Source organism: Lutjanus erythropterus, chromosome 6 (genome assembly GCF_056507025.1).
Source record: "Lutjanus erythropterus isolate fLutEry1 chromosome 6, fLutEry1.hap2, whole genome shotgun sequence".
NCBI lineage: Eukaryota > Metazoa > Chordata > Actinopteri > Lutjaniformes > Lutjanidae > Lutjanus > Lutjanus erythropterus.
The window spans coordinates 32,643,886-32,669,446 of NC_139322.1; the positions used below are offsets into that span (position 1 = coordinate 32,643,886).

Sequence of the window (25,561 nt, forward strand, 5' to 3'; positions counted from 1 at the left end):
AGTGTATTGTCTGTCACTGGGGGGACAGAGCACCGACAGTAAATCTAAGCCTGTAGTGGGTGACAGGTCTTAATCTGAAGTCTTGCTCCAGAGGTCAGTTGATTTATTGGCTATCATCTTTTACAGAGTATGTTGTGTAACACTGATGGGATACATCAGAACAAGGTATCACAGTGCGGTGGGAAAGAGTGAAGTAGAGTGAACCATTTGTGATTGATAATCTGAGGATTTGGCTTCAAGACAAGGTGACTTTATAGCGCTGTGCCATTTTAGAAACACTTCAGTGTCGTATTTCAACTCACACAGCAGGGTAGGGGATGAGGTGTCAGACTTATTTATTTCTGTATTCAAATTAACACCAACGACGAGTTTCCTTGCCACTAAGTTAAAATAAAGTAGTTTTTCTTTTATCATAGCATATCAACAGAGTACTCAGTAACTGCTGCTCACTATACTCTAACAATGCTGGCTGTAACTAGCCTAGTAGCTGCCATTAGCTTAATTAGCCCTATAGCTAGTGTCGCTTAGCTGATTCAAGTCTGGCAGTGTGCACAACTGAACCAGGACCGAACACAGTCTATAAGACTGAGGAAGTCTGCTTGACAACTGTACTGAGGCAATTTACAACAGCTCTGACTGGGACCCCCGCATACAGAAGAGACATGAAGCGAGAGAGAGGATGAGCATCAGAGAGGCAGATGTTTTTTGGTAAATGTTATTTTGCTCCTGTTGAGTTTGACGTGTGTTGTACAAGCTTGCCTTAGTTTGGTAAAACAGAAAAACTTTAACTTAAATTCAGAAGGTGTACAGTTCAGTTCTCAGCAATGAGGATTGCCCATTTGCCTGGGGAAAATGAAATGCCTCTTGAGGTAGTAAATCTAGCAACTGGGCAAGTGGTAAAAAAGAAGTAAACCATTAACCTATTTTGATTATAAATTAACTGTTCACATCAAAAGTGATTTTTTATGCAAAAATGGCAGAAAATGCTGTTTTTAGCCTTTTAAGTATGGAGATTTCCCAATTTTCTCCATTTATTATCACATTAAACTGAATATCTTTGGCTTTTGGACTAACAAAACAAGACATCACCTTGGACTCAAAAAACTGGGATGGACATTTTTCAGTACAAGCCAACTTGTTCAGAGGCAAGTAAAAATGGACTTCGGGCAAGTAGATTTCTGACTCACTTGCCCAACTAGGCAATTAGGCAACTAGGCAAAAAAAACAAACAAAAAAATCCCAACGCTGAATAGGTGTAAAAATAGTTCCTTTCTTGACATTTTGAGTTGATTTTGATCATTTGTTTGACTAAATAAGCAAAGAGAGCTTGTGAAAGTAGCAAACTTGATGCTCACATACATCTCCCAGCTAAAACTATAAGAACAGTGGTATGTGGTATTACTAGACAGGGCAGGCTGGGGCTAGCTGGTTAGCATTCCAACTGCGACACAATACATTGTTTATGTCTTTTCATAACTATGACATCCTCCCATTCTGTTGATAATGTTCAACATTTTGACATATAGCCACATGGTGCACCTTTAACTTCAATGCAAGTTTGATCTTGCTTCTGTTTGTGAGGAAGTTTTTTATTCTGGTCTTTTATCTACACACAGACTTTTCCATGACTGATGAGTTCAAAATAAACCATGGCCTTGGAGCTGTTTGTTGTTGGGGTAAAGTTTCTATTAATATTGAATTTTCTCTAATGCGATGGCCCACGTCTGTTGAAAGTGTACGACTCTGACTGCAGATATCCTTTAATCTATTTTCCTAATATAATGGGTTCGGAGCCACAAGGCCTGTGCAATTCTCTCCTAATCTTACCCATGATGGTGAGCTTGCGTGGGCGCTGCTTGGAGGTGATGACCTGCAGGGAGGGGGCGATGGACTGGATGCGGATGATAGGCTGGTTGGGGTCATAAGTGCCTGGTACAGCCAGTTCCAGGTCCCGGCACATCAGCAGCTTCGGAGACACATATTGTAGCTCCAGGGAGGTGAGCTGCGTGGAAAGTTGATGAGGTGGGGATGCAGCACAGAAAGAGACAATCAGTTTGTATATAAAAAAAAAAAGTGCACAGTGAACAGCTTCTGCCAACAGTGCCTGAAACAATATGCAGAGTGTTAAAGACACTGGCTCATATCCAAGCTAAGATCTTATCTAGAAAAGAGTTGTTTGTACACAACCTTTAATAGATGACTGGAACATTTCACTTTCTATGTGCATCAATAAATACATTCTCTGTTTGTCTGCATTCACCCATCATTGGTTTAAATTGCAGCACACCGGACTCTGGCAGACTATTTACAGGCTTTTACAGCTGAATTCTGAATGCTAATGTTTGGTTACTTTATCCGAGCTACAACCTGCTCTGGATGTACTGTTTTGGATGCATCCTGGAGAGGGTTTATTTCTCTGTTAATGCCCAGGGGAAAAATATGTGCAATGCTCCCAGCATGCTATTTTGTTGCTGTGTATTTCATGCTGCTTACTGTAATGTTGCAGCAGGGGGCATGTCCCTGAGAGCAGGACCATGCCACAGTGTCAAATAGCATTGCCGTCTCCATTTGCTGTATGAAGCGAGAGCTCCTGACAGAACTATTTTTAATGTCATTCTTCAACAACGTGATGATGGCTGAGGAATCTATCAGCTCAATTTTAGCTGCACCCCAGAAGCAAACAAGACCCACTGTAATGTAATTAAAGATTAAGCCATCTACTCACGACTTTCCAAACTGACTTTGAGTGGGACACCAAAGCAAATGTATCCTAGACAGGTTCATCACCACTGAAACAGCTAATCCAGCTTTTGGGATACAGTATCCATGTGTGAGCAAAGAGAGAATACTTGCTCACTGAGAGAATACTTGTGTATATACAACATCATGAAAATGTTAAAGGGAAAATTCTTTTTATGTAGATATCCTGTCGGTGTTTAAGATACATATAGTCAATTCCACTTGTCCACAGAAAACAATGTATTTCTCAATTACTCAATGTGTGCTATATAGATCAAGAAAACCTAGTTCTCCTGTTGCAAAGTATGTTGTTCTCTCTGTATCCAGTTAGTGTAAAGGGACCAGTGTGAAGGATTTAGTATCGTCTAGCGATGAACTAGCAAACTGCAAACACCTCATCTCTACCTCCCTTTCAAAGCATGCAGAGAAACTACAGAGGCTGCAAAAGCTGTGAAAAATGTGAATGGCCATCTCCAGAACCAGCTTGGTTTCTCCATTCTGGGCTTCTGTAGAAATATGGTGGTGCAACATGGTGACCTCAGTAGAAGAGGACCCACGCCCATTGTAGATATAATGGCTCATTTTAAGGTAACAAAAACACAACCATTCTTATTTTAATAGGATTATACACTGATGAAAACATTAATATTACATTCTATTTCTGCTGTATTCTGCAAATTAATCCCTGCAAATCTTACACATTGGACCTTTAAGAAAGAACTACAGGCTATTTCAGCTTTTTCAGCTATTTGTTGTCTCCACCTCTGGTTAGCCAAGGGCCATGAGTATTTTCATCACCTATTGCTATGTTTTGCCCAATAAAGTAATAGCTATAGGCTTTGGTGGTGATAGATGGCAATGTGGGCGCCAGACACTTTCATGCAATGCACCCTGTTACATGCTGACATTGATGACAATGGTTTTGCAAGAAGGAAAACTCAATAATCTTTGTCAATATAGCATGCACTGAGAAATGTATTGCTTCAATTGACTACATTTACCATCAACACTGAGTAGACATTCATGGAAAAAAGTGATGAATTTTCCATTTAATACGCATGTTAACATACCCACCTGTCTGGTATATAAGAGACCATATATGGTATTCAGCAACTAAATATGTTGGAATGGTGATGGGAAATAGTGCCTAATTTTTTCTTTGTTTTCTGTTCTGTGTTTTGGCTGTGTAATTGTGTTTTTGGAGATGCTGCGAAAGTTAAACTGAATAAATAAATAATGCACCGATTCTTCATCACAACAGTAAAATTAAGAGTACATGCTAATAACAGAGCCAAAAAAAGATTAATTAAAGCCATTACTGACTACAGACACCCAGAGGAAAATAAGCTGCAACAAATTCTACCAGATATTATTTAAATGTATCTCAAAATTTAGTTGATAAACTGTCTGCTGAGTGTATGATATCAAAAGGAGCGATACAATCCCATGATGTTCTGCCTTTCATCATCCCTCTCTCATGACATCTTTCAACACTATTTTTGGCCTCCTGTTCAGTGATTTCACCCAGAGGGAAGAATGAAAGACATCCCTTGTTTCTGCATTATTATGTTCCAATCACTGCTGAATCTTGCTCCTTCTTTAGGAGACAGTACGTACAGATTTACCTGTCATAAGATCAAAGAACGAGTCAGGACATGAAAGACAAAATGTATCTCATCACATCTGAAAGGAGACTGGAATGGACACAGGAATGCAGAACTGGCAGGATGTCAGCTTTAATTTTCCCAGGAGCTTTAGAGCTGCTGTTTCAGTGGACTCTCATCAGCCACATTTGTCTGATTTAACATACGTTTAGGTAGTTCATATTCACAGGTACATGTTTGTGTCTCTTCACAAACATACTGAAGCATACTTATAATAATTACTTTTCTTTAAAAAAGTACAGTGACTGAAATTTCACTTACCTGTGGCAGCTGTTTGGAGATCCGTCTGAACACATGGTAGTAGAGGTCCCAGGCCTGTGTCAGGTCTTTGACGTTTCCAGAACGCATGTACTTCCTGCACCAGTCCTGAGCCTCCATCAAGTCCCTGCCGTAAGCCTGTCGTGTGAAGGAAGACAAACACACTCAGTCCTTGTACAATGACTCATTCAATTAAATGAAAGTGGTTTGCCAAAGCAGGACTATAAAAGTGAATGTTAAACATTTACAAATACACAATATGTTCCAAACTGATTAATATGGGATTTCACTAAGTATTTTGTTTTGAGCAGTGTATATCTGCAAAGCTAGTCTGAATGGAAACATCTGATGCTGCTTGTGCAAAGAGTTCAGGTCACTGGTATGATTTGTGGCTGTAAAGTACACTTTACAAACCCAGTTTATTTGTAGTGATAAAATATATGTACTTAATTTTACAATTCCTACAAAAATATTCACTCTTTCTTTAACTTTTTGACATTGTATTGTTTTGCAATTTTGTGTTTATATATTTATATATATTTAAAGATTGAACTTCCACTGAATGTCAAAACAACAGATTAAAAAACCACAGGTTCATTTGTGGTATCATTTTTGCACACAACAAAAACAACAACAACAACAAAAAAAAAATGCAACTTTTAATCAATGTTGGAAATGAGACGTGCAAAGCCTCTAGTTAATGGTGCCACAGCAAACAATAAACTAAGTTCAACTGAAACTGACACGTACCTGATTAAATGAGGTCTCTTTGAGGGTCTGCGGTCCTCTCTCCATCATGGCATGTAGAGGCTCCAGCACAGCAAACATGCCCTTAACATTGCGCTCACCGAAGTAAAGACGTGAAGCCTCTTCAAGGCCCTCATGCCACATCTCGTGCCACAAGATGGCCACTCGGATCAGCTCCTCACTCACCTGGATGAAGGAAAACGAAAATGAAAAGGTCAGACTGCTCTTTGATGTTCCTCCTAAAAACTAAAAATATGAGGTATCTGTCCTTCATGGATTATATCTACTTTTTAGATTACTTTTAAGTTTTCTGGAAGAAAAATATGAAAACATTATATTGATAAAGAAAAAAGGAAGAAGAAAAAAACAAGTTTAAGCCTCTTCAGGCCAGACCGACCCCCTCCCTTCTAGGACTTCAATCACTCTTTTCATAGAGATGTTTGCATCTACAGTATATAGCAGTGGCAGAAGAAGATGTTCAGATTGTCTGATTGAGATTTCTAATGCTGAAAATTTCGTTTTTTTAATGGGACCAATGACTACACTTTATGTGAGACTAATAGACAGGAGTAGGAACTCTTGTTCTAAAGTTGTTAATTCATATCAGGATAGGAAAAAAACACTTCAAGTTGTATCTGTAAGCAAGAGATAAACTTGTTCTGCTGCGACATAACAGCAGAAGTTCCCATTTTACCCTGAAGAACTAACTCTGTAAGTTAGGATGATAATTTTATTGAGTAATGCCAAATATAAATGATTAAATATGTGTACCATGATGGCCTGCTGAACCAGAGTGTTGCAGTGTTCACACATGTTCTTCAGGATCTTGTTAGCAGCATTGTGGCGGGCTGTGGTTGTGGACTTAGAGGCCACAGTCAGTGGGTAGATCAAAGCCTGGAAGTGAACAATCCAACAATCGCTGATTACTGACAGCACTGCTTTACATCACCACAGGAAATGTGTTCTTGGTTCTGTTTTATATTGTAAACAACATGAGCAGTAATGTGAGCAGACTTACTTGGGGATGATATCGCCCGATGTCTGTTAGCAGCTGGTGGATGAGGCGACCCACCAGAGCACGAGGAGTGTCGATTCGAGCTATGAGCTGAGGGATCACCTGCACAGGCAGAGAGACAATGGAATAAGGACACAGCCTCAGTTGGTCTGTGCAAAACTCTTTAGTGATTAATCCATCTTTGTTACCTCTAGGCTATATCCACTTCAAGTGTGTGTGCATGTATTACCTGTAACCAGGTGTCTATTTGAATGGTCTTGATGCCCTCCACCAGGGCTTCATTCACTTCAGGCCAATGACCGTAATCAAACCATAGAGTCAGGACCCTGAACAGTACAAAAACATAAAAGATTAAATCATAATCTTTTCTTCATCAATTTATTACAGTCAACCACTAGATGTCCTCCTACCACCACACACCAAATCTGTTGGGTGTCAATGACTATGGGTGCTGTCTTTTTACTTGGACTACTTGCCCAGTGAGTGTGTTACAGTCATTTAACTCACCTGAGCGTGTCCTGCAGGTTATTGCCTCTGGACAGGGAAATGGAGCGGAAGAAACCTTGGACAGCAGGAACTGTGTACAGGAGCAATGTCTTGGAGAGGTCCTATGGAGGGACAGCACACAGCAGATGTTTTTCATGCACAACAAATGAGGGGAAAAAAAGCTATACTGGAGAACGTTCTGTTCTGTAGGTTGTTGACCGCACACGTGGATGGCAAGGTTTAGAACATTCAGAGTAATTTAGCTTTCAAAAATTCAAATTGTATCATTATTGGGGACAGAAAAGATGAAGCGAACCTAATTTTTCAAAGCTCTGGGTATGGCCATAATAATATCCTGTCAGGCTAAAGCAATGCTCCATTTGTCCCTGGAAGACAGTGTACTTGTAATGTGAAGATATCTCTGAAGGATCAGATTATCTGAAGTGAGGTCTTATGAGATACTTATTGGTAGTCACTTTACTGCTTTTATTTCATGGCAGTCCACACACCCACTAGTTTGGAGAGACAGAGGAGTACCACCACGCTGTGAACAGGATCAGCAGCAATATATATTATTACATATTATTATTTATACACTTAAAAATATCCATATCAGTGAAGTGTTTGCTAAATCTCAAATATTTTCACTGCTTTCTTTTGCTGTCAGACAGCCTTTTCTGACAGGAAACAGCAACAGCAATTTTGCCTTGCAGAACACAGATGTTGCTGGTCTACCACTGCCTAAATCATTTACTTTGTTTTAATATTTAGTGACTTCTGTGAACATGAACTTGAAGTAGAACAGTAACGCAAAGAAAGTTAGTGTTCGAAGCAGCAGTAGACCAGCAACTTCCATGTTCTTTGTGATTAAATTACTGTTTTTGTCAATAGAGTCTGGTCACTTTGGGATGAGTGATATTTGACTTGTGTTCCCCCTTGGAAAAGGCTGTCTGATGGCAAACAGTATAAATACTCTAAATAAAGTGTTCACTTTAACTGATTTTTTAGGTGGCTATAATACCTTTTGCTGCTGACCCTGTCCTCAGCAGTACATTGCTTAGCCTCCTACATTGGGACTACTGCTTCTCTTAACTTGGGACGTGCTAACCGCCATCTGCTGTAAGAAATACACTGACGATGGATAAGTATCTCATATAGACCCACTTCAAAAAATTCTAACTATCCCTTTAACTTAAGATTTCTACTTTAGTTGGACTTGGAGTGGTTGAAAAATCTCTTACTCTCACCTCATTGACCTTCTTCTGGCCTGGTGAGGGAACAGGACTGTGATCAGTGCTGTCAACCTCACTGTCACTGTTGCTGGCTTCGCTGTTAGCACTGGCACCGCTGGCGTGTCGCAGCTTCTTCTTCTCATCACGTCCTTGGTTCTGGTGTTTGTAGTGCAGCACTGCCTCAAAATTCATCACCGCCCAGGCATGCCAGGCCTGTTGGAAGATGGTACAAACTGGGTGAAACTGGATATCTGTGACTGGAAATTACTTCCATGTTCGTTCATGATGTCATTTTCCAGTATACTGAGGGGCAGATATCTCCCAGTAGGCTATAATTTTTCTGATCCAATGATATGACTCTGATGTTATTCTGTGATTAGCAACCAGCTATCAAATGTTGAAAGCTGGAAGGAGTTGGTGAGGACGGATGGGGAAAGGGGTAAGTGGGTAGCCTGCAGCAAAGGCATGGAGAAGTGAAAGCAGAGAGGCTCTCAACTCTTCCATCACCTCATAACTTTGCTGCATCACAAGAGGCACCATGAGTATAACAATCTCATAAGCAAAATAAATGAGCCATGCACTCACAGAAACTAAACAAACAGCTGTTATGACATGTTTGGTTAAAGGGCAATAAAGTGGGGTCCAAGGTTTTCCTTGTGACACATCAGTGGCAGGGCGACCTCCTGCCAACACAGCTGGGATTTTACTGCAGCCAGAGAGAAGTCAGAAGTGAAGGGTCAGAGTTCACAGGGAGGGACTGACCTTGTACCAGTTGCGGTCGTGCTCGGTGGAATGGCTGTAATACTGCAGGACCTTGGGGATGGTGCTCTCATTGATGCCCTGCAGACTGAGCTGCCACTCTCCCAGCTTCAAGAAACATCTACATGGAAGACAGGGAGAGATGGAAAGACAGAGGGGAGACATTTCATGTGAGATTATTACTGCTTTTCTTTCTACTACTTTATTTAAGAAAAATAGGTCCAGCATGGTGTATTAAGATTATCTGTCTCTTTTGGCTTGATTCTAGAGTCTACACCAGCATTTATAAAACTGCAAGCTAACAATGAAGCTCCTATGAAAAGCCCTTGAATTTTATCTGTAAATGACAAACACACAAACTGACATTCGCTGCAAACCTACTAGGACTTGAAGATAACCATTTTCCTCAGTGTACTGCAACTTAGTAGTCTGCCTCACCAGATGTAGACTGTGGGTATAAGTATCCCATTAGTCTGCTGCCTATTTCAGGCAGCATCTGCTATCTGTGTTTTCAAAGTCCCTGTCGCTATGGAAAACAACAACAACCTCCAAGCTAGAAACCTAAACGCTGAAAATGACAAGTTAGCACCTGGTCGCTGTTACATTTTCTTTTGTGGGTATTTAAACATTTTCATGCCAGGTCTCACCTCCCCATGTGCAAATGTTCCACCAAAACAACTTACCACCTAACATCCTGGGCTTAGCACCACACAAGACGACTGTGCCTGTTTTAAAGGCCCAGTGCTTAGATCTTTAGTGGCATCTAGCAGTGAGCTTGCAGACTGCAAATATTTGTCTTATTCTCCCTTTTCAAGTGTGTTGGAGAACCTACAGTAGTAATATGGTAATATGATGGCTGGTAGTATTTGAACTTCCACAAGCCATTTGGCCGGTGCACAAAAAAAAATCTTGCACAAGGGCTACAATGAATAATATTTTCATTATGGAACAATCTGTTAATTATTTTCTTGATTAATGGATTCATTGTTTGGTCCATAAAATGTCAGAAAATTAAAAAATTGTTGATTCGTGTTTCCTGAATCCCAATATGCCATCCTCTAGTGTCTTGTTTTCACCACAATCCAAAGATATTCAGTTTACTGTCATAGAGCAGTAAAGAAACCAGAGACTTAGGACACATTTTCTTAGAGGATGACTCAAAACAATTAAAATATCAAAATAGTTGATTAATTAAACAGTCATTTAATGATTCAGCTTCACCTTGTACATAGCATAAACCATACTTTTTATAAACCTATTAGTTCCGACCAAAAGCAAGTTCTGAGGCAACTGTGGTGCGGAAATATAAATGATAATTATGACTGTAATGGATTCATCTGTAATGATAAGTTTCTCCTCTGTCCCAGAATTGTCCCAGACATCGTATATTTGTGTCCCAGGTGCTATTTTTATTGTCCTTGGGACAACAGAACATCCTTAATTTTGAGCGCTGCATTCAAATGAAACATCTCAACTTTTCTGAGACTATAAAAGTTAGTGAGGTCAGTGTCGTTAACAGAAGCTCTGCAGTAATTCAGTGACTACATGACAATATTAGCAATGAGGAAACAAAGATGCAGAGAAACATCCTCATGAGTTTATAACCACACTTATGTTGTCATTGCTTATAAAGGGTTGGCGGTGACATTTAGTGCACCCAAGGGCAGTCCATTAAAAAGGAGCGAGATAATGATACAAGACTTGGAAATCATGTAGGCATTTATCAAAAGTATCACTACTTAAGGCAGCAGCGCATTTATCTGTTGAAAGGTTCTGGGATTACATCTGCAGATATTCAATTATCCAAACCACTTTTTCCTTTAATTTAAGTCGACAGTGATATCTGTGGATCCCTGAGGGGCACTTAGCTTGATCCATCACCCTCACAGACACAGATGCTTACGGGCAAATAGTCAAAGTAGTTGTGTTTGGCGGTTCCAAGGCATATAATTCACATGCAACTACACCAAACTGAGCAACTGGCAAGCACTGTGTTGTCAACTTATTTGACAGGAGTTTGAATACTGTTTGCAGAGCAACTCCAACAAATTGTTCTTTCGGGATTACGTAATTTGTTCTGAGTGCTTTTCCATATGAGCGTACAGTTTGGGTTCAGAGCGTCTATGCCGAATTGTTTCCGTAAACTGTTAGCAGGTTGAACATTTGGGAAAGGAGCGGGAGGAGTGTGGGGTCTTTGGGGACGTTTGGAACAACATGTTTATTTAGACACGAGACGCCAGGGTTATTGATCTTACGTAAAATAGCGGCAAAATTGCACTGGATTCTTTGGGGAGAGAGTGGAGGCGTCCATGTGATTGTGTGGATGCGAGTGTCTGACTGAGTGCTCCAGGTGTGCTCCATACCATGCAGCCGACCTGTATTCATGAAAGTGTGTCAGCACGTCTGGAGAGAACCCATCCTGACTGACTTTATACAGGTGTTTTCCCCAACATGCATTCCTCAGGCAGCCAGAATCACTGTCTGGAAGATGCAAATAACGAACAAAACAAAAAAAGGCTCCTTCTGCCTGTCACGCTTCTATGTCATGTATGATTTATGAAATGGGAGGGTACACATTACTGCAGAGTCTTTGTGCAAAGGGACAGATGAGACTACTGTATGTTTTACAGTACACAAGATTATACCTGTCTGCTCGCAGGTCGTACCTCTTCTCCTGCTTGTTTTGACCAACACGGTACACATAGCAGTGCAGTCAGATTCTCTGAAAAATTATTATTCTCTCCTGCACTGGCAAGCAACTAACATTCAAACCAAAACGACAGAGCTTTAAATATCTTCTTCAAATATTTCCATTAGACCGCAAGACCAAGCAAACAACTTCTTTAAGACTTTGAAGTAATTCCCAGCAATTTGGGGGAATATGAAACTTTCCATTCTCTAATCCCCTAAATCAGTGTCTGAAAACACATGATAGTTATTTGAATGTCAAGTTTTTCAAAAAATCTGTTTTTTGTTGACAACTGTTTGAAACAGAGTCCATACTGCATCTTTTCCCACAGTGAGGTAAGATGATGATAGTGTCAAAGGTACAAGAGCTGTTATCTGAGGAGCACAACACCCAGTAAGACACCCAGTAGGAGAGATGTAGATGCAAACCACCAGCACTGTGGAAGAGACACACCTGGTCCTTGATACCTGTAGGCACTGTGCCATGATAAGTAGCTGTTTGAGACAAACTGCCAAAAAGGGATCGTTTTATTGGGAAGTTTGAGGTGAGACATTCAGAGAATCTGGCCAGCTTTGAAAGAGACCACAGGACGCCAAAGGACTAGTAAAAGGTGCTATGCCAGATTGGGTCATGCTCATGGAAAAGGAGCAGAACGCACTGTACATGACCCTGTGTGTTTACAACATGAGGGCAGAAAATACATGAGGTTACTTTTTCCCTACCTCAGCATGTTGCTTTGTGTTTTCTCCATTGTGCTAGAGCTGGCACAAAGTTACTTCTGAGATTTAATACTATTGAACCACGTCTAAATGCAAAATTACAGATTGGCCAGATTACCTCTGGCCAATCTGACTTTCCCTCAGGAGCTTCACTCATCATACGTGCCACGAAACAAAAGCCATTGAATCGATTTTATCTGTGCATCCTTCTGAAAAGATAAAATGAGAGTTTTCTAACAAGCACTTAAGAGTTTTGAATCAAGTGTACCAATGCAATCTTAGTACTTGTGCTGGCAAAATACAGTCAATTCTTAGCTTGATTAATGGTTACATCTAATGAAATAAGAGGACGTTCATGTGAAGCTACGACATTTAAGTTTTAGTACTTCCTTTTCGCCCCTCCTTCTGCCCATCTGTTATGGGAACTCAAACTGCTATTATAACCTTCCTTTCACTGGTCACATTTCTATATGAAATTAGCAGTTGAAAGCAGCAGGTGCTGAACTCTGCTCACCTTCTCATAAACCAACACAATTCCACTGAAGAGTTTCTCGTTATTTGTCTAGATTCACTTACTCCACTCATACTCATATCATTTCACTCATGCTGCCACTGAACTAATTATGTCAAAATAGTTTTACAGATGTGATTTGGTCTGATAAGGGCGTATAACTTAAAAGAATAAAGAAACTGTAATGTCAAAATGATTTTGTAGTAATGCAAAAATTAAAGGTTTCACATTGAGTCAATTATCTCTCTCCACAACATTGTTGAATTAGTTCTAGCATCTGTGAGCATTTGATGGAGATCAGAAATTGATACAACCTTTCCAAGTCTTCTATTTTTTGACAGGAGGCACAAGAGTAAGGCTAATTAATATAATTTGTTCAACAGATTACTTAGAATGTGCTATTTATCTCATCTAATGATAGAGAATTTTTCCTGGAATTGTATCTGCATCTCTCATTAAAACTGAAAAGGTCTGGAGCACTTTTGTAGACACTTTATATCCACCGTAAGCTGTTTTCACAGCAGATAGTTTGACTTGTTACAGCAGGCAAACCACAGGTGTTACTAATAACATTAACGATGGCTCTCTATTTTCAAGTGTTCCAGTAAGCCATGACTGGGTGACAATGAGCCAGCATTACTAACACCAGGAACCTGAAACTGAAGCCGCTAAACGGAATTCAGCCGTCATTAATTTTATTATTTAAACCTGCACATTTCTTAATGTGACATGTCAAAATGTTCTCTGCGGCAAAGAGTCATTAGGAAGTTGCTGTTACTGAAATTCCAGAAAAGGGCAGACCTGGCCATCAGTTTGTGGAGCTCCAGCTTATGTTGTTGGTCCTCGGCTGCGATGGCGTGCTGCGCTTGCTGCTGCATCCCTTGCACAAAGTGCTGCATGTGCTGGAAAGCATCAATCTGGAGAGATACAAAACAAAGCAATGACACGTAAATACTCTGTGGAACTTTCTGGAATAACTTTAAATTAAATACGGGCATGTCATTTGTGATAAAGAGTGAACAGATGGTGCTAAAATGACAAGCACATTTGCCACACATTTTTGTCTCGACAGTTTCAGCATGTATTCTGTAGCCTTTCACTGAAACATCACCAGCGTGGTGAAGTGCTGCCAGATATTTATCAGCATGTCTTGCCAGAAATGGTACAATTATATGCTCCTTTTGGTTGAAGGAACAGTTTAAACATGGTTCAACCAACTCACAAGGAACTACAGGCCTGCCTGGTGCTCTCAAAGGCAGGATACTCTTGTCACAGGAAAAAAATAGGTCCAAACATACTGGAAAATTTTATTAATCGACTAACATTTTGATGCCACCTGCATATTCGTCAAACATGACAGTTACTTACATCATCTTAAATAACCTCACTTAATTAGGCACTGATTAAGCACAGCCTAGAACAACAGAGTTCACACTATTACATATGTCAAGAAGAATTATATGCTATTTTTATTTGTCTTCATTTTACTGATCTTACAGAGACGACTGTCCAGTCAAAGTCAAAACAACAATGGACATTATTTTCTGTTCATATCAGTGAAAATCCTCAGCTGTCAGGCTGACACTGTCTTTATTATTTACACTTAAATTACAGTTAGGTTGACTATCTGAACTTCCACATGGAAATGAATTTGAAAAATGATTGTGTTCAAGCCCTAATTCATGTCTTGCCCTTACTTATAATCCATTATCTCAGGTAGAGGATCCATTATTGCATAGTTTCACTCAGTAATACTGCGTTCCAGTCAAAGTCGGAGGATGGAATTTCCCAGTTGAAAGTTCCAACTTACGACCTCCGAGTGTTCCAGGTGTATGATGCCAAACATAAACAAAAAACATGGCTGACCATGACAAACTGATGTTTCTTTGGCAAGTCTACACTCAAATGAACTCTCAACAGTGCACCCTCCTTTCCTAAATGAAACAGGAGGAAAAACGACACACAGGGTAACAGTAATATAGGGAATGTTGCCTTTTAGTTGATGGTTTACCGTTTATAATATGTGCTTCCATGGGTATTGGCATTGTTGTGTGATGTTAGACAACTGTTTCTTCATGAAGTCAGGATGGATTTGTTTCAAGTTTACAAGTAAGATCTCTGACTTTGAGGGACTTTGCACTCAATTTTCAAGCTCTGAACACAGCATGAAGACCCCAGACAAGGCAAGTATGATGAGTGACTTACTGGGGTGACGTCCCCTATAGTTCCAAAACACCGGAAACCGTGGCTCCGTCTTTTCCAGCTGTGTGTGTTATTTTCATATTCTGATTGGCCTGGTGAGCGATGCAGCTGGCCCAAGCAACAGCAACAGTAACGCTTAGGCTCACACTTACCTAAGCCCCCTAATGAGACCAACGCTCTGGAGCCACAATGACTACTCAACACCTGGCAATAACTGTGGGTGTGTTTATGTGTGTTTGGGGGGGTGTATATACTGTATGTGGCTGGGTGTGCTTGGTAGACAAATGGCACAGGGCAGAGCAGTTCAATCCAATGTTGCTCTGGTGACATGTAGTTTGAAACATACTGTATAATGTTAGGTAACCACTGCTGGGAGGTGGAAGCCTTGGCAAGTGTTGTTGTGCTGGACCCCTGGCCACAGACAGCAAAAACCTTTCTGAACAAATATTAACATTTATTGGTAACCTAGTAAGTGGCTTACTTCATCCACAGTTGCTATGGATACAAAAGATTAATAAAAACAACATTGATCGAAATGTAACAGTTGTGTTGGTTTTACCGAATCTCTCAGAACTGACATCTGCATCTTTTCAATTCATTACCGATATCAGAAGCCCCAAATTAAATAAAATCTGATTTCAACATCAATTAATCGACTTAATTTCAAATATGTTAACAATTTAGACTTTTTGTGGACAGCTGTTGCTTTCAAGTTGAATATAAATCACTCCCCATGAGCTCCGCTAATTCAAATCTCAGTTAACAATCAGGAACATAATAGCTACCTCATACTATTTAGGGAGCTTGTTGGAGGGAAAATCTACCTGCCAGGCCAATCTGAAAGCATAATTGCACTACATAACCTTCTGGCTTGCAATCTGCATATACAACAATTTACATTAAATTACAATAATTTACCAAATAATATCAGAGCCAGTGCTTATTAAATTATTAAAGGAAGGCTGATTTAATTTTAATTTAATTAAAGTTTTTATCCTTTCTTTTTTGAACTAGTTATTTGTGATATTTTAACGGTCACAATAGACTGGAAAAACTCTGCTATACTAAATGGAAAAGGACCTTAATTTGTATCATTGTCATCTGTGTTCACTCTTCTATTTCACATCAATATGGCTGCCATCAAAAAGGTCTATTTATATCAACCTCAGTCAAAGTTAATAATCACGAAAAAATGCTTGGAGACCCAGTTGGGACTGATTTATCAAGCTCAACTCTACTGTCACTTGGGTGCTAAGCAGGTTGCAATTTCAGTTCTTTTTTTTTTACAGATGTATTTGTTGGTGTTAATGTTTCACTCACTGTTTATGTCACAAATGTGCTATTAATTCAAGCCTCCCATGTTATTTTGTTAAGTTTGATGATTAATATAAAAGCAACAACCAAACATTTACAAAATGTAAATTTGACATGACAGAACACTTTTGTTTCCTCCTACCTTGCGGGCACTCTTCCACATGTACTTCATATATGCGTAGGTGACGTGCGGGTGAGCTGTGGGCAGCGGATGATCAAGTTGCTTAGAGGGGTCGACACCAAGAAGGAGCACCAGGGTCTTATGGGCCAGTGCCTGGAGGGATGAAGAGGGCAAAACAGAGGCAAAAGGGGCAAATGAATCACCAGGAGGCTTCTAATACTAACAAAGAACCCAGACAGTTTTTAGGGCACCCAAGATACTACAGAGCTTGATTAAACCTTTACCCTGATGAGATTTTAAGAATGAGTAAAAAAAAACTGAATAGGTTGGAGCAAGAAAAGACAATTTTAAAACAAATCAAGAAAGACTTGGTAGGGTCATTTTCCCAACTCATGGTTTTTCAGTCATATCACAGTTGAGGATTCTGGCTTTCTGTGTGTGTGCTTTAATCCAACAAGTGTGTGCAGAAAGAAAAATTGTCCAATTGTCTGGCATCCCTTGCAATCAATTAGAACAACAGTGAGGAAAAGGATGGAAAACTGCACCACTTTAATTGTGCAGATATGCAGGTTCAGGTTTCTAAACAGTGTGATTGAGGGTGCTGTGCTGCTTTCATCAGCGCCAAAGTAAAACAGGTTGAAATGAAGTTGAATTTCATGGCTGGAGTTCATGGTTGCACTTAACTCCGTCAGAGCTTGACTTCCCTTTTCCGTTTGACAAGACTGATTTAATCAACTCTGATTTATTCCTCCTGAATGTTATGGGTTTATAATTAACTCTGCACAATCAGAGAATACTGAGGGCCTTTGTACAAATACATCAATGTACTGACCAGGCGTCCACTCTTGCCGCAGAGGCTGGCATACTTCAACCAAGTCCTCATGTCTTCATGGGGGCTGATGACAAGTGATCTGACCATCAGGATCCTTTGCCAGTCCTCTACGATGCGCTGACAACCCTGGAGGAAAAACACACAAAAATAACAAGGGAGAGGCAGGTTAAACGCATTACTCTTTTGTTCCTGCCTTCAAAGAGTGGAACCTCATCGTTAAACTCAAGAGAATGAACACACGTGAGAGAGGGGGACAGTTCCAACCCTGGGGGGCTACTATTACTACCACTGATCCCTGTCTTAAACATATCCACGTGAGTACAGGTTCACATGACAGAACAAAAAAACATAGAAACATACCACAGGTCTGTATTAATATACAGTATTTGTACCATTAGCTCACATTCTCTATTAAATATTCTCTGAACCACAACATTGATCTCAGAGCTGTGATCTAACAAAGACATGACACTCTAGTGATCCAGCTCTCTGTGTAATTTGAACTGAAGACAAATCTACTGGGGGTAGACAAAACAATAAAAATATTTAATATTTAATGATGAAACTAAAACACTCCTATTAGAAAGGGTCATTTTAGGTTGCATGTTAACCAGCAGCAACAAATTAGGTCCTGAAATCAGTACTTTGCTGAAAATCTTTTTAAACAATATAACACAACTGACAGGATTTCAAAGAAAAAAATAACATTGTGTGAGAAGTAATGATCTGGTTACTTCATTAAGCCTCAAGCTTCTCTGTAACACTTCAACTGTCTTGCTAATATCTTGGTCGCACTACATGACTTTCAAAGTCATCAGATCACTGTACCGTTCAAACCATGCAAATTTTGGCCTTGAAATCATGAATCTTGAAGTCATTTTTTGCACACTACATGACTGACCAGTGACAAGGGTCACACATTACAAGATCTTTCACCTGAGGAATCCTTAATGAGTCTGGTGTCCAAGCTATGTTTTCTCAACAAAACATGCATGCTAGAAGAAATGGAGGCGGACTTAGTTTGAACTACTTTACTACTTTTTGCTAATTTTTTATATATTCGGGCTTTTCTGACTGCTGCTCGAGCACTTTTTTATCTCTCCATCTCTTTCTCTCCCTCTCAACTAGACTCCTCCCCCAGCCTGTGTGAGCTCTCACTGGCTGTAGCTGTTGCATGGCTCCCCGAGCCATTCCTGACATGACCAGATATTAAACCTGCTTGACATCTTGTGAATCTCAGAGGTACTGGTGAGTTCGGGATTGCGTCTTTGAACACACAGCAATTGTCACTCATGGGACCTTGGCCAATTTGCCTGTGATCTAGGGGCTTTTGTCAGCAATCTACAAAACCTGTCGGCGAGTGGAGAATGAATCCTGTATTGTGAACAAAATTTTAGATGGAGAAAGAACGGTGGGACAAGCTTTTTTGTGAGCTGTTTAAAGTTGAAATATGAAATCCATATTATAATTTATTAAGTAGACTTAGACTTAGGTGAAAAGGAGCTGACTGTAGGTAGAAAGAAAGGAACCATGTTCAGTGATTAGAAAGACAAGCACCTTACATGTATGAAATCACTGATGTCCTTGTGCTGAGAAGCTATTACAAACTACCAAAATATCCAGTTCACCCAACTTGATTGAAAGGAGCAACTTGGTGTCATCAGGGTCATGGTGAACAGGTCATCTAAGGCGTGTACCATGTAACAGCAAAGTCATGGTTTGAATCTGGCCATGAATCATTGTTGCATGTCATCCCTTTTTCTTTCTGCCTACATATTCAGTCTGCCTCTTAAATATGTACTACTGAATAATGCTGCAAAAAGTACTGTGTATCACTGGTACAATGAACTGCACACACTGGTTCTCACGGTGCCAGAGGTGCGAGAACTCGCTGTGATGGATTTACCCACAAGCGGTGGGGTGCAGTATTTTCATACGCTCTTTGCAGTACTGCTAATCCTTTGATGAGGGAGAGAGTGTTGTAGAAAGAAAGAGTAAAGGAGTGCAGGCAGTGACTCCCTGACAGATGTGTGAGGTCAGTCTCCAATAAATCACTATAGAGAGAAGAAACCTGTCAGGCTTCAGCTCTGGTGCTGCTATAATGGGCCTTGTCTGTTTGCTCAGGAAGACCCCTCTTGATCCTAAATACCTCCTCTGACCAACCTCCACCTGTTATGAATGGAAAAAGTCAAGATGATCAAGAGTATCTTCATTTTACTGCATGGGGATTTTAAATGTGTGTGTGTAATGGTTTCCATTCAACGGTCAAGCTAATTTTATAGAAACTTTCAAAATGTCACAAGGAAATTAGTTAGACCTGGGCGCATTTCAAATAGCTAGGTAATACCAATTGACCAAAAAAAATAGTTTGGATAAAAAGAAACAGTACAATTTTGTCTTTTACAAGTCCTTGGTGCTGACTAACATTAAGTTTCTATCCAAAAGCAAATACTGAACTTCACATTACTTTGATGGACCAAACTAAGGCCACATTCAAACAGAATCAAGCACTGCAGCAACTGTGCTTCAAACAGAATCACAGTGAAACAATCAGCATATGAAGTTTTATTACTTTGTTTCACTAGCATCAGACACAACAGTGTGACACTGGGTCGTCTGATTCTGTCTGAATGTGGCCTGATTGTTAAACTCTTACAATAACTTTTGTCTCTTTCATCGTCCCCAAATTTATTCATTTGTGACTGATGCTTCTCCTATGTGATGAATTTCTAAATGATGTATTTTTGGAGATCATCACATTGGCTGGTACAGATTCATATCTACATTCATTCTCTGCATCTGTTGCTAGGAAACACACTATTTCATTTTCTCCTTTTTGATGCTTTAAAATGAGTCTTCAAAAACTTACTCCTCTATTATTAGCTGTCATTTTTCATGCAAGGTTAGTACCGTTTTTGTTTTGGATTATTTCCAGCATTATCTCCTTCACTGTAACCTTAGGACACAGACAGACCTCTGGCATTTGCACGGTATTCAACAGCCTTTTAGTATATGGAAAATTTGATTGTGAAAAAAGTATAGTGAAGCCCTCTGGGCAGGCCTTTGCAGTCTTCAGACAAATACAATAATCTTGGGCTGCGGTTAAGGTAAAGGATGACGCAGGTTTTTGTTTTTCATTGAAGTGGATTTTCCAAAATGTCAGGAACATCTGAGCAGGGGATGAGGGACAGGAATGCCTACAGGGACTGAGAGTTTGTTGCATTATGCATGCTGTATTAAACTGAGCAGCTTGGATCTCATGGTATCAAGAGTCAGGAACAGTGCATCACAGATCAAAGGCTTATCAGTTTATCTGACTGACTTAAATTCTTCCCTGAACATGTACATACATGACTGAGCTGAGGCCTTTCATATTTTAATTAATCTCTAGAAAGGCCAATACGGAAAAGATGAACTTGAACAGTATTATCTTAAATCAGATGGCATTTGTCTCGGATTCCAAAGATTTGGCGTCCGGCAACATTTTCCCAACCGCTTGTGGATTTGTGGTTCTTCCACACGTCCTCCTGTCTCATTTGACAGCATGTACAACACTGTAATTCACAATTAATAATGATAATAGCAGTAATCATAATCAGTCTCAGGAAGTAGGAAGGGTTTGGATAGGGTTACAGTCTGGGTTGCACAAAATGAGCCCCGTGTTTTTTGTCTCTGAATATTTTTGCAAGGGTCATTTCATGCAGGCAAGCGAGGGCACCATTCTCATTGAAAATGATCTTATTTTCTTTTGAAGTGTATAGATAATTTGGGGATGGCAGTTGCATTTACTGAGTAGGACAAACTTAAGTTCATAATTTACAAGTCTATTTTCTGTATCTTCCAAAGCTCACCTAAAGTCACAATTTTCAATTAATGGCCAAAATGATCTGAACCAGGGCTGAAAGGATTCACAGAAACTTCAGTAACTTGATTACTAAAAATCATCAATGAAAATTCTTAGCATTCAAGCTCTGCTTAAACCATATAAGTATACAGAATATAATGTGCTTCGCATGGATGATTATGAAGATGAAGAAGACATGGTTTGATGGCACAAATTGCAAAATGGAGGAAGAGAGAGAAATAGCAAGGGGTGAACAGAAAAGACAGCAGCAAGTAAATCCATAAATCCATATGATTTCTAGTTAAGTGTGCGCATTAATTATGGCTATATGTAATGGCAAGTTAAAAACATAAATCAATATGGTGGCTTATTATGACGTCCCTAAGTTAGCCATGTTTTCCCAAGAAAATATCCATTGAAAATAAAATGCTGCAATCAATATGAAAGACTGAGCATCATTCATGTTATTATTATGATAGTTACACACAATCACAAACACACATGCCTTCCCTTATAGTGATGCATGAAATTGCCCAGACAGCAAAATATCAGTTGGTGGAAGGAGTGCAATATATCAGGTATATTCTGAATATACCCGATGTATGGTTTGATGTGGTTTTGACAGATTATATTATTTTATGCAATTTAAGCAAATGTTAATTTTTATTTAAAAAAAGGAAACCAATTAGTTGTTCATTTTAAGAGTGCCTTGTTTCCTCTATTGTATATTCTTATTTTGCTCTTTTAAAGGTATTTCTTATCCCAAGCACAAGAGGCCGAAGTGAGTGTCTTTAGTAGCAAGGTTTGAAAGAGATATTTCTCTATCAACATCCGACTCAAATTTCAAAAAGCTCAACAAAATATCAGTTTCCCCTTGTGGGACCTAATGAGCTTCACCTCAGGTGGGAGGCAACAGAATTGAAGACAGTGATAACAGCAATAAGCAGCGCAGTTTACATCGTCGGTATGACCTCCTCCACCACTGGTGTCTTCTAATATAAGCTACATGCTACATGATTAGAAACATAAACAACATGTGTTGCTACCTACTGCATTTAGTGTGCAACATTAAAATTTTACTTTACATTACAGCATAAGATCACCTTCACTCTCAAACAAAGAACTACAACGACAAACGGCACAAATTCAATTTGGTCACCTGTACACTGTAGAGTGGACATTCTGCTAAAGATATCTGATTTATTAAAAAAAAGAAAAATCTGTTCTGTGCTGTAGCTAACTGAGTAATTCTTTTCTTTGTCATCTTTGCTACAATTCTAGTTGTGTTTGAATTTCTGTAAACAAATAGATTCACTTGGACAGATTGTAGCTGCATGTGGAACATATCTTTGACTTAATTACCACTGACCTTCGTCTTCATGCACTATAAATAAGAGTCAACAGAGCCCAATATGATTCTGCTCTTACAAATCTATGTAAAATTTACTATCAAATGTAGAACTAAATACAAAAATCTACAAGAAGATGAACCCTCATCCACAGGGGGGATTAGTGTGTGTCTTTGCATGTATGCATGGTGTTGTAATGTAATGTTTCCCATTAGTAACAGTAGCCTTTAAAACATCTGCTTTACATTTGTAGTTGCACACGTGAGAGAGAGTATGTGAGTGTGTGCGTGTGTGTGACCATTTATCATGCACTGTAGTTACCTGAAGCCTCTCCCACCATGTTTCCCTAATGATGTCCCTCCTCTCTGGCACCAGCTTGTACTGGATCACCTCCTCCAGCTCCGACAGCATCTGGCAAGACACCATGGCCTGCAAAACAAACACACACACATTTACTCTTACCCACACATCCATTGTTATAGTTAAAAAAATTATATTGAAACAAATTGGGAAAAAGCTCATTCTGTGTAATATAAAATGATAATTAAACCTAGTAAATTCCTCAGAATCTGCAACTGAATGTAGTGAGCAACCTATTGGACCATCTTGTGTGGCATCTGTCAGAATAGGCTGGTCATCTACATATAATTGTTTACATCTGTCTTTTCTAACAATAACTAATCTGTGTTTGCTGCTGCCCCGACAGTGCGTGCATTAAAATAAACCAGGGTCAAAATAGCTTCCACGGTAATGTTACCAATATATGTATGAGAAGAACAATGCTGTTTCTGACTTAAAATTTTATGTATAATTCTACATAATAGTGGGGAAACTGTAAATATTTCCACTTTTGATTTCTAAAGAAGTTAGATCAGAGACTTGTATGTCGTCACTTTAATAAAACATTGTTGATGTGGCCTGCATCCTTCAGCCTGCAGCACGAATGCTAAGAGAAATGAGATGGTCGGATGAAGTCATGCACTGATATTTTGGCCATCTCAGAGAAGCACTTACCCCATAGGCTCGACTGTAGCTCTCTCCTGCCATGGCTGTCAGCTCAGCATCAAGGAGGTCTCTTGCTTTGTCAATGCACTATAGTGGGAAAAAAAAGAAAGAAAGAAATTTAGATTATATGCACAATTATAGTGTGATTGTAATTCTTTTACACAGTCTGTATTCTCATGATCATACATAAACAGTTATAATTTAACAATGACAGTTCATTTCCTCACCTTAATACTGTAGCTGCCCATTTTTTTTCTTTCTGTATTTAGATTTTTTTTTTCCTTTTGCCTGAATGGTACACTGATGGTGCAACTGTAAGCTTCTGAAAGCATGACAAACACTGATTTAATCCATGACTTGACTTACGCTTGTTCAAACTGCCAGCTCAAGTCTGTTTTTTGGCATATCAAGATGATATCCAATTGATTTTAGGAAGTCTAGACAGCTAAAAACCACATGAAATGCGATTCTTGCAAATCAGATCCAAGCCACATTTGGAGATGGTTTGAGATGCAATGCGATCAGATTTATACAGATGCATCTCAGTCTCGACATTCTGACCGCTCAAATCAGATTCTGATTGTGTCTTTTACCAAGTCTAGAGTGACAGAAGTGCATGAGAACAGCTTGGCAGAATCCATGTTGCTACAAGCATAGCAGTATGGACAATAAGAGAGAGAACAATAGTCCATGGACAGATGTTTGTTGGGTGGGACAGAGGAGTTCTGCACCCCAACTTAACAGCACAATTGTTCGAGATGATGGATCCCAATTTCTCATGCCTCTGCATTGGAAAGCCGTGTCACCAGTATACAAAGTTCTAATGCCTGCATTGTTACCACAGCAACCTATGCAGATAGGTTGGTAATGTTGGGACACAAAGCTGATCATATCACTTGCAAATGACAGTGCAAATAGTCTGTCTTAAAGATCATTCATGAAAATGCTCAGATTTGTACTTGAACTTAGTCTTAAGGTCTTTGTTGATGGTGTGCTTAAAGTCCACCTCCAGTCAAGTTTAAAACAATATAAAATGCTCTGCAAAAAGTAAAACACGCATCAAATTTGTTTGTTTTTTATGCTATATATGTTCAAATACCTTGATAAAATTACTTACATATAGCGCTACAACTTGACTTCATTCAGTATTCAAGGATTCATGAATGTGCAAAAAACAATGTCCCTTCAACTAAAATGCTAGCAGAAATTAGACTTTAGTAATCTAGTCTTTCGGATGACAAGATCACAGCGATGGTAGAGGAGACTGCAGCCGTGTTATTCAGTAGACTAAATAATGGCTTGACAAACAAAGCCAAACCTGTGGTTTGGGAGTGTACAATTAATTCCTCACGCCTAACTGATAATTCTTATCACACTGTTCATAAAGCTAATGGAAAATTCACCACAGGCTTGGGCACATATGCACCCCACACTGCAATACAACTACACAACCAGCCAGAAAATGACTCAAATTAAGTGCTGACTTTTCTTAAAGATAAGATCACTTCCACATCAAAGAAAGGCTTTATAAATAACTACTTGTACATGGTTTACTGGTTAAGGCATACTTTAGATAAAAATAGATTGTAAGTCTGTTTTATAAATGAGACTCCTGATTTCAGAAACAAATCTGTCTGCAGCCTGTACAAAGCCTTAGTTGCTTTGCCAAGACAATGTAAAGACAGCACGACCCCAGAATGCACCATGACACAATGTCACACTCTCTAAAAACTCCCTTGTATCGGGACCAGCCGGAACCGGACTGAACCCAGGGGATAAAAACACTTTGTACAAACGAAAGAGGGCATGTTATTGCTTGCTGCTCACACCCTTTTCAGTTAAGTGCAGCCAACAGTGACACATTAGTGCAACTAGGACTAGAACGCCTGCTTGTATAGCAAAACGGCTTGATGCTGTGTTGAGTGCAAAGCATTTTATGAGGAGAGGTTAATGAACTGTTGAGAGCAACAGCATGAAAGTTATGTAACCACGGTTCTGGATGTCAAATGTATCTTAAAAAAAGACATCCGAAATTTGCATGCACATTCAAAGGAAAGAAGAAGAGTTGAAGGATG

General features: G+C 39.5%; 1 protein-coding gene across 1 annotated transcript in view; it reads right to left on the bottom strand.

Annotated features, from left to right (window-relative positions):
- mtor (mechanistic target of rapamycin kinase) overlaps window positions 1-25,561 on the bottom strand; it is a 107,218-nt gene that overhangs the window by 13,157 nt on the left and 68,500 nt on the right. The window contains exons 33-46 of the mRNA XM_084721693.1: window positions 23,496-23,573; window positions 22,803-22,910; window positions 17,289-17,414; window positions 16,478-16,609; window positions 13,621-13,736; window positions 8,904-9,021; window positions 8,157-8,354; window positions 6,931-7,031; window positions 6,653-6,749; window positions 6,427-6,525; window positions 6,180-6,302; window positions 5,412-5,594; window positions 4,665-4,799; window positions 1,828-2,002 (exon numbers count right to left, since the gene is read on the bottom strand). Coding sequence (XP_084577819.1) covers window positions 1,828-2,002; window positions 4,665-4,799; window positions 5,412-5,594; window positions 6,180-6,302; window positions 6,427-6,525; window positions 6,653-6,749; window positions 6,931-7,031; window positions 8,157-8,354; window positions 8,904-9,021; window positions 13,621-13,736; window positions 16,478-16,609; window positions 17,289-17,414; window positions 22,803-22,910; window positions 23,496-23,573 — 1,789 coding nt within the window. The remainder of the gene's footprint in view (window positions 1-1,827; window positions 2,003-4,664; window positions 4,800-5,411; window positions 5,595-6,179; window positions 6,303-6,426; window positions 6,526-6,652; window positions 6,750-6,930; window positions 7,032-8,156; window positions 8,355-8,903; window positions 9,022-13,620; window positions 13,737-16,477; window positions 16,610-17,288; window positions 17,415-22,802; window positions 22,911-23,495; window positions 23,574-25,561) is intronic.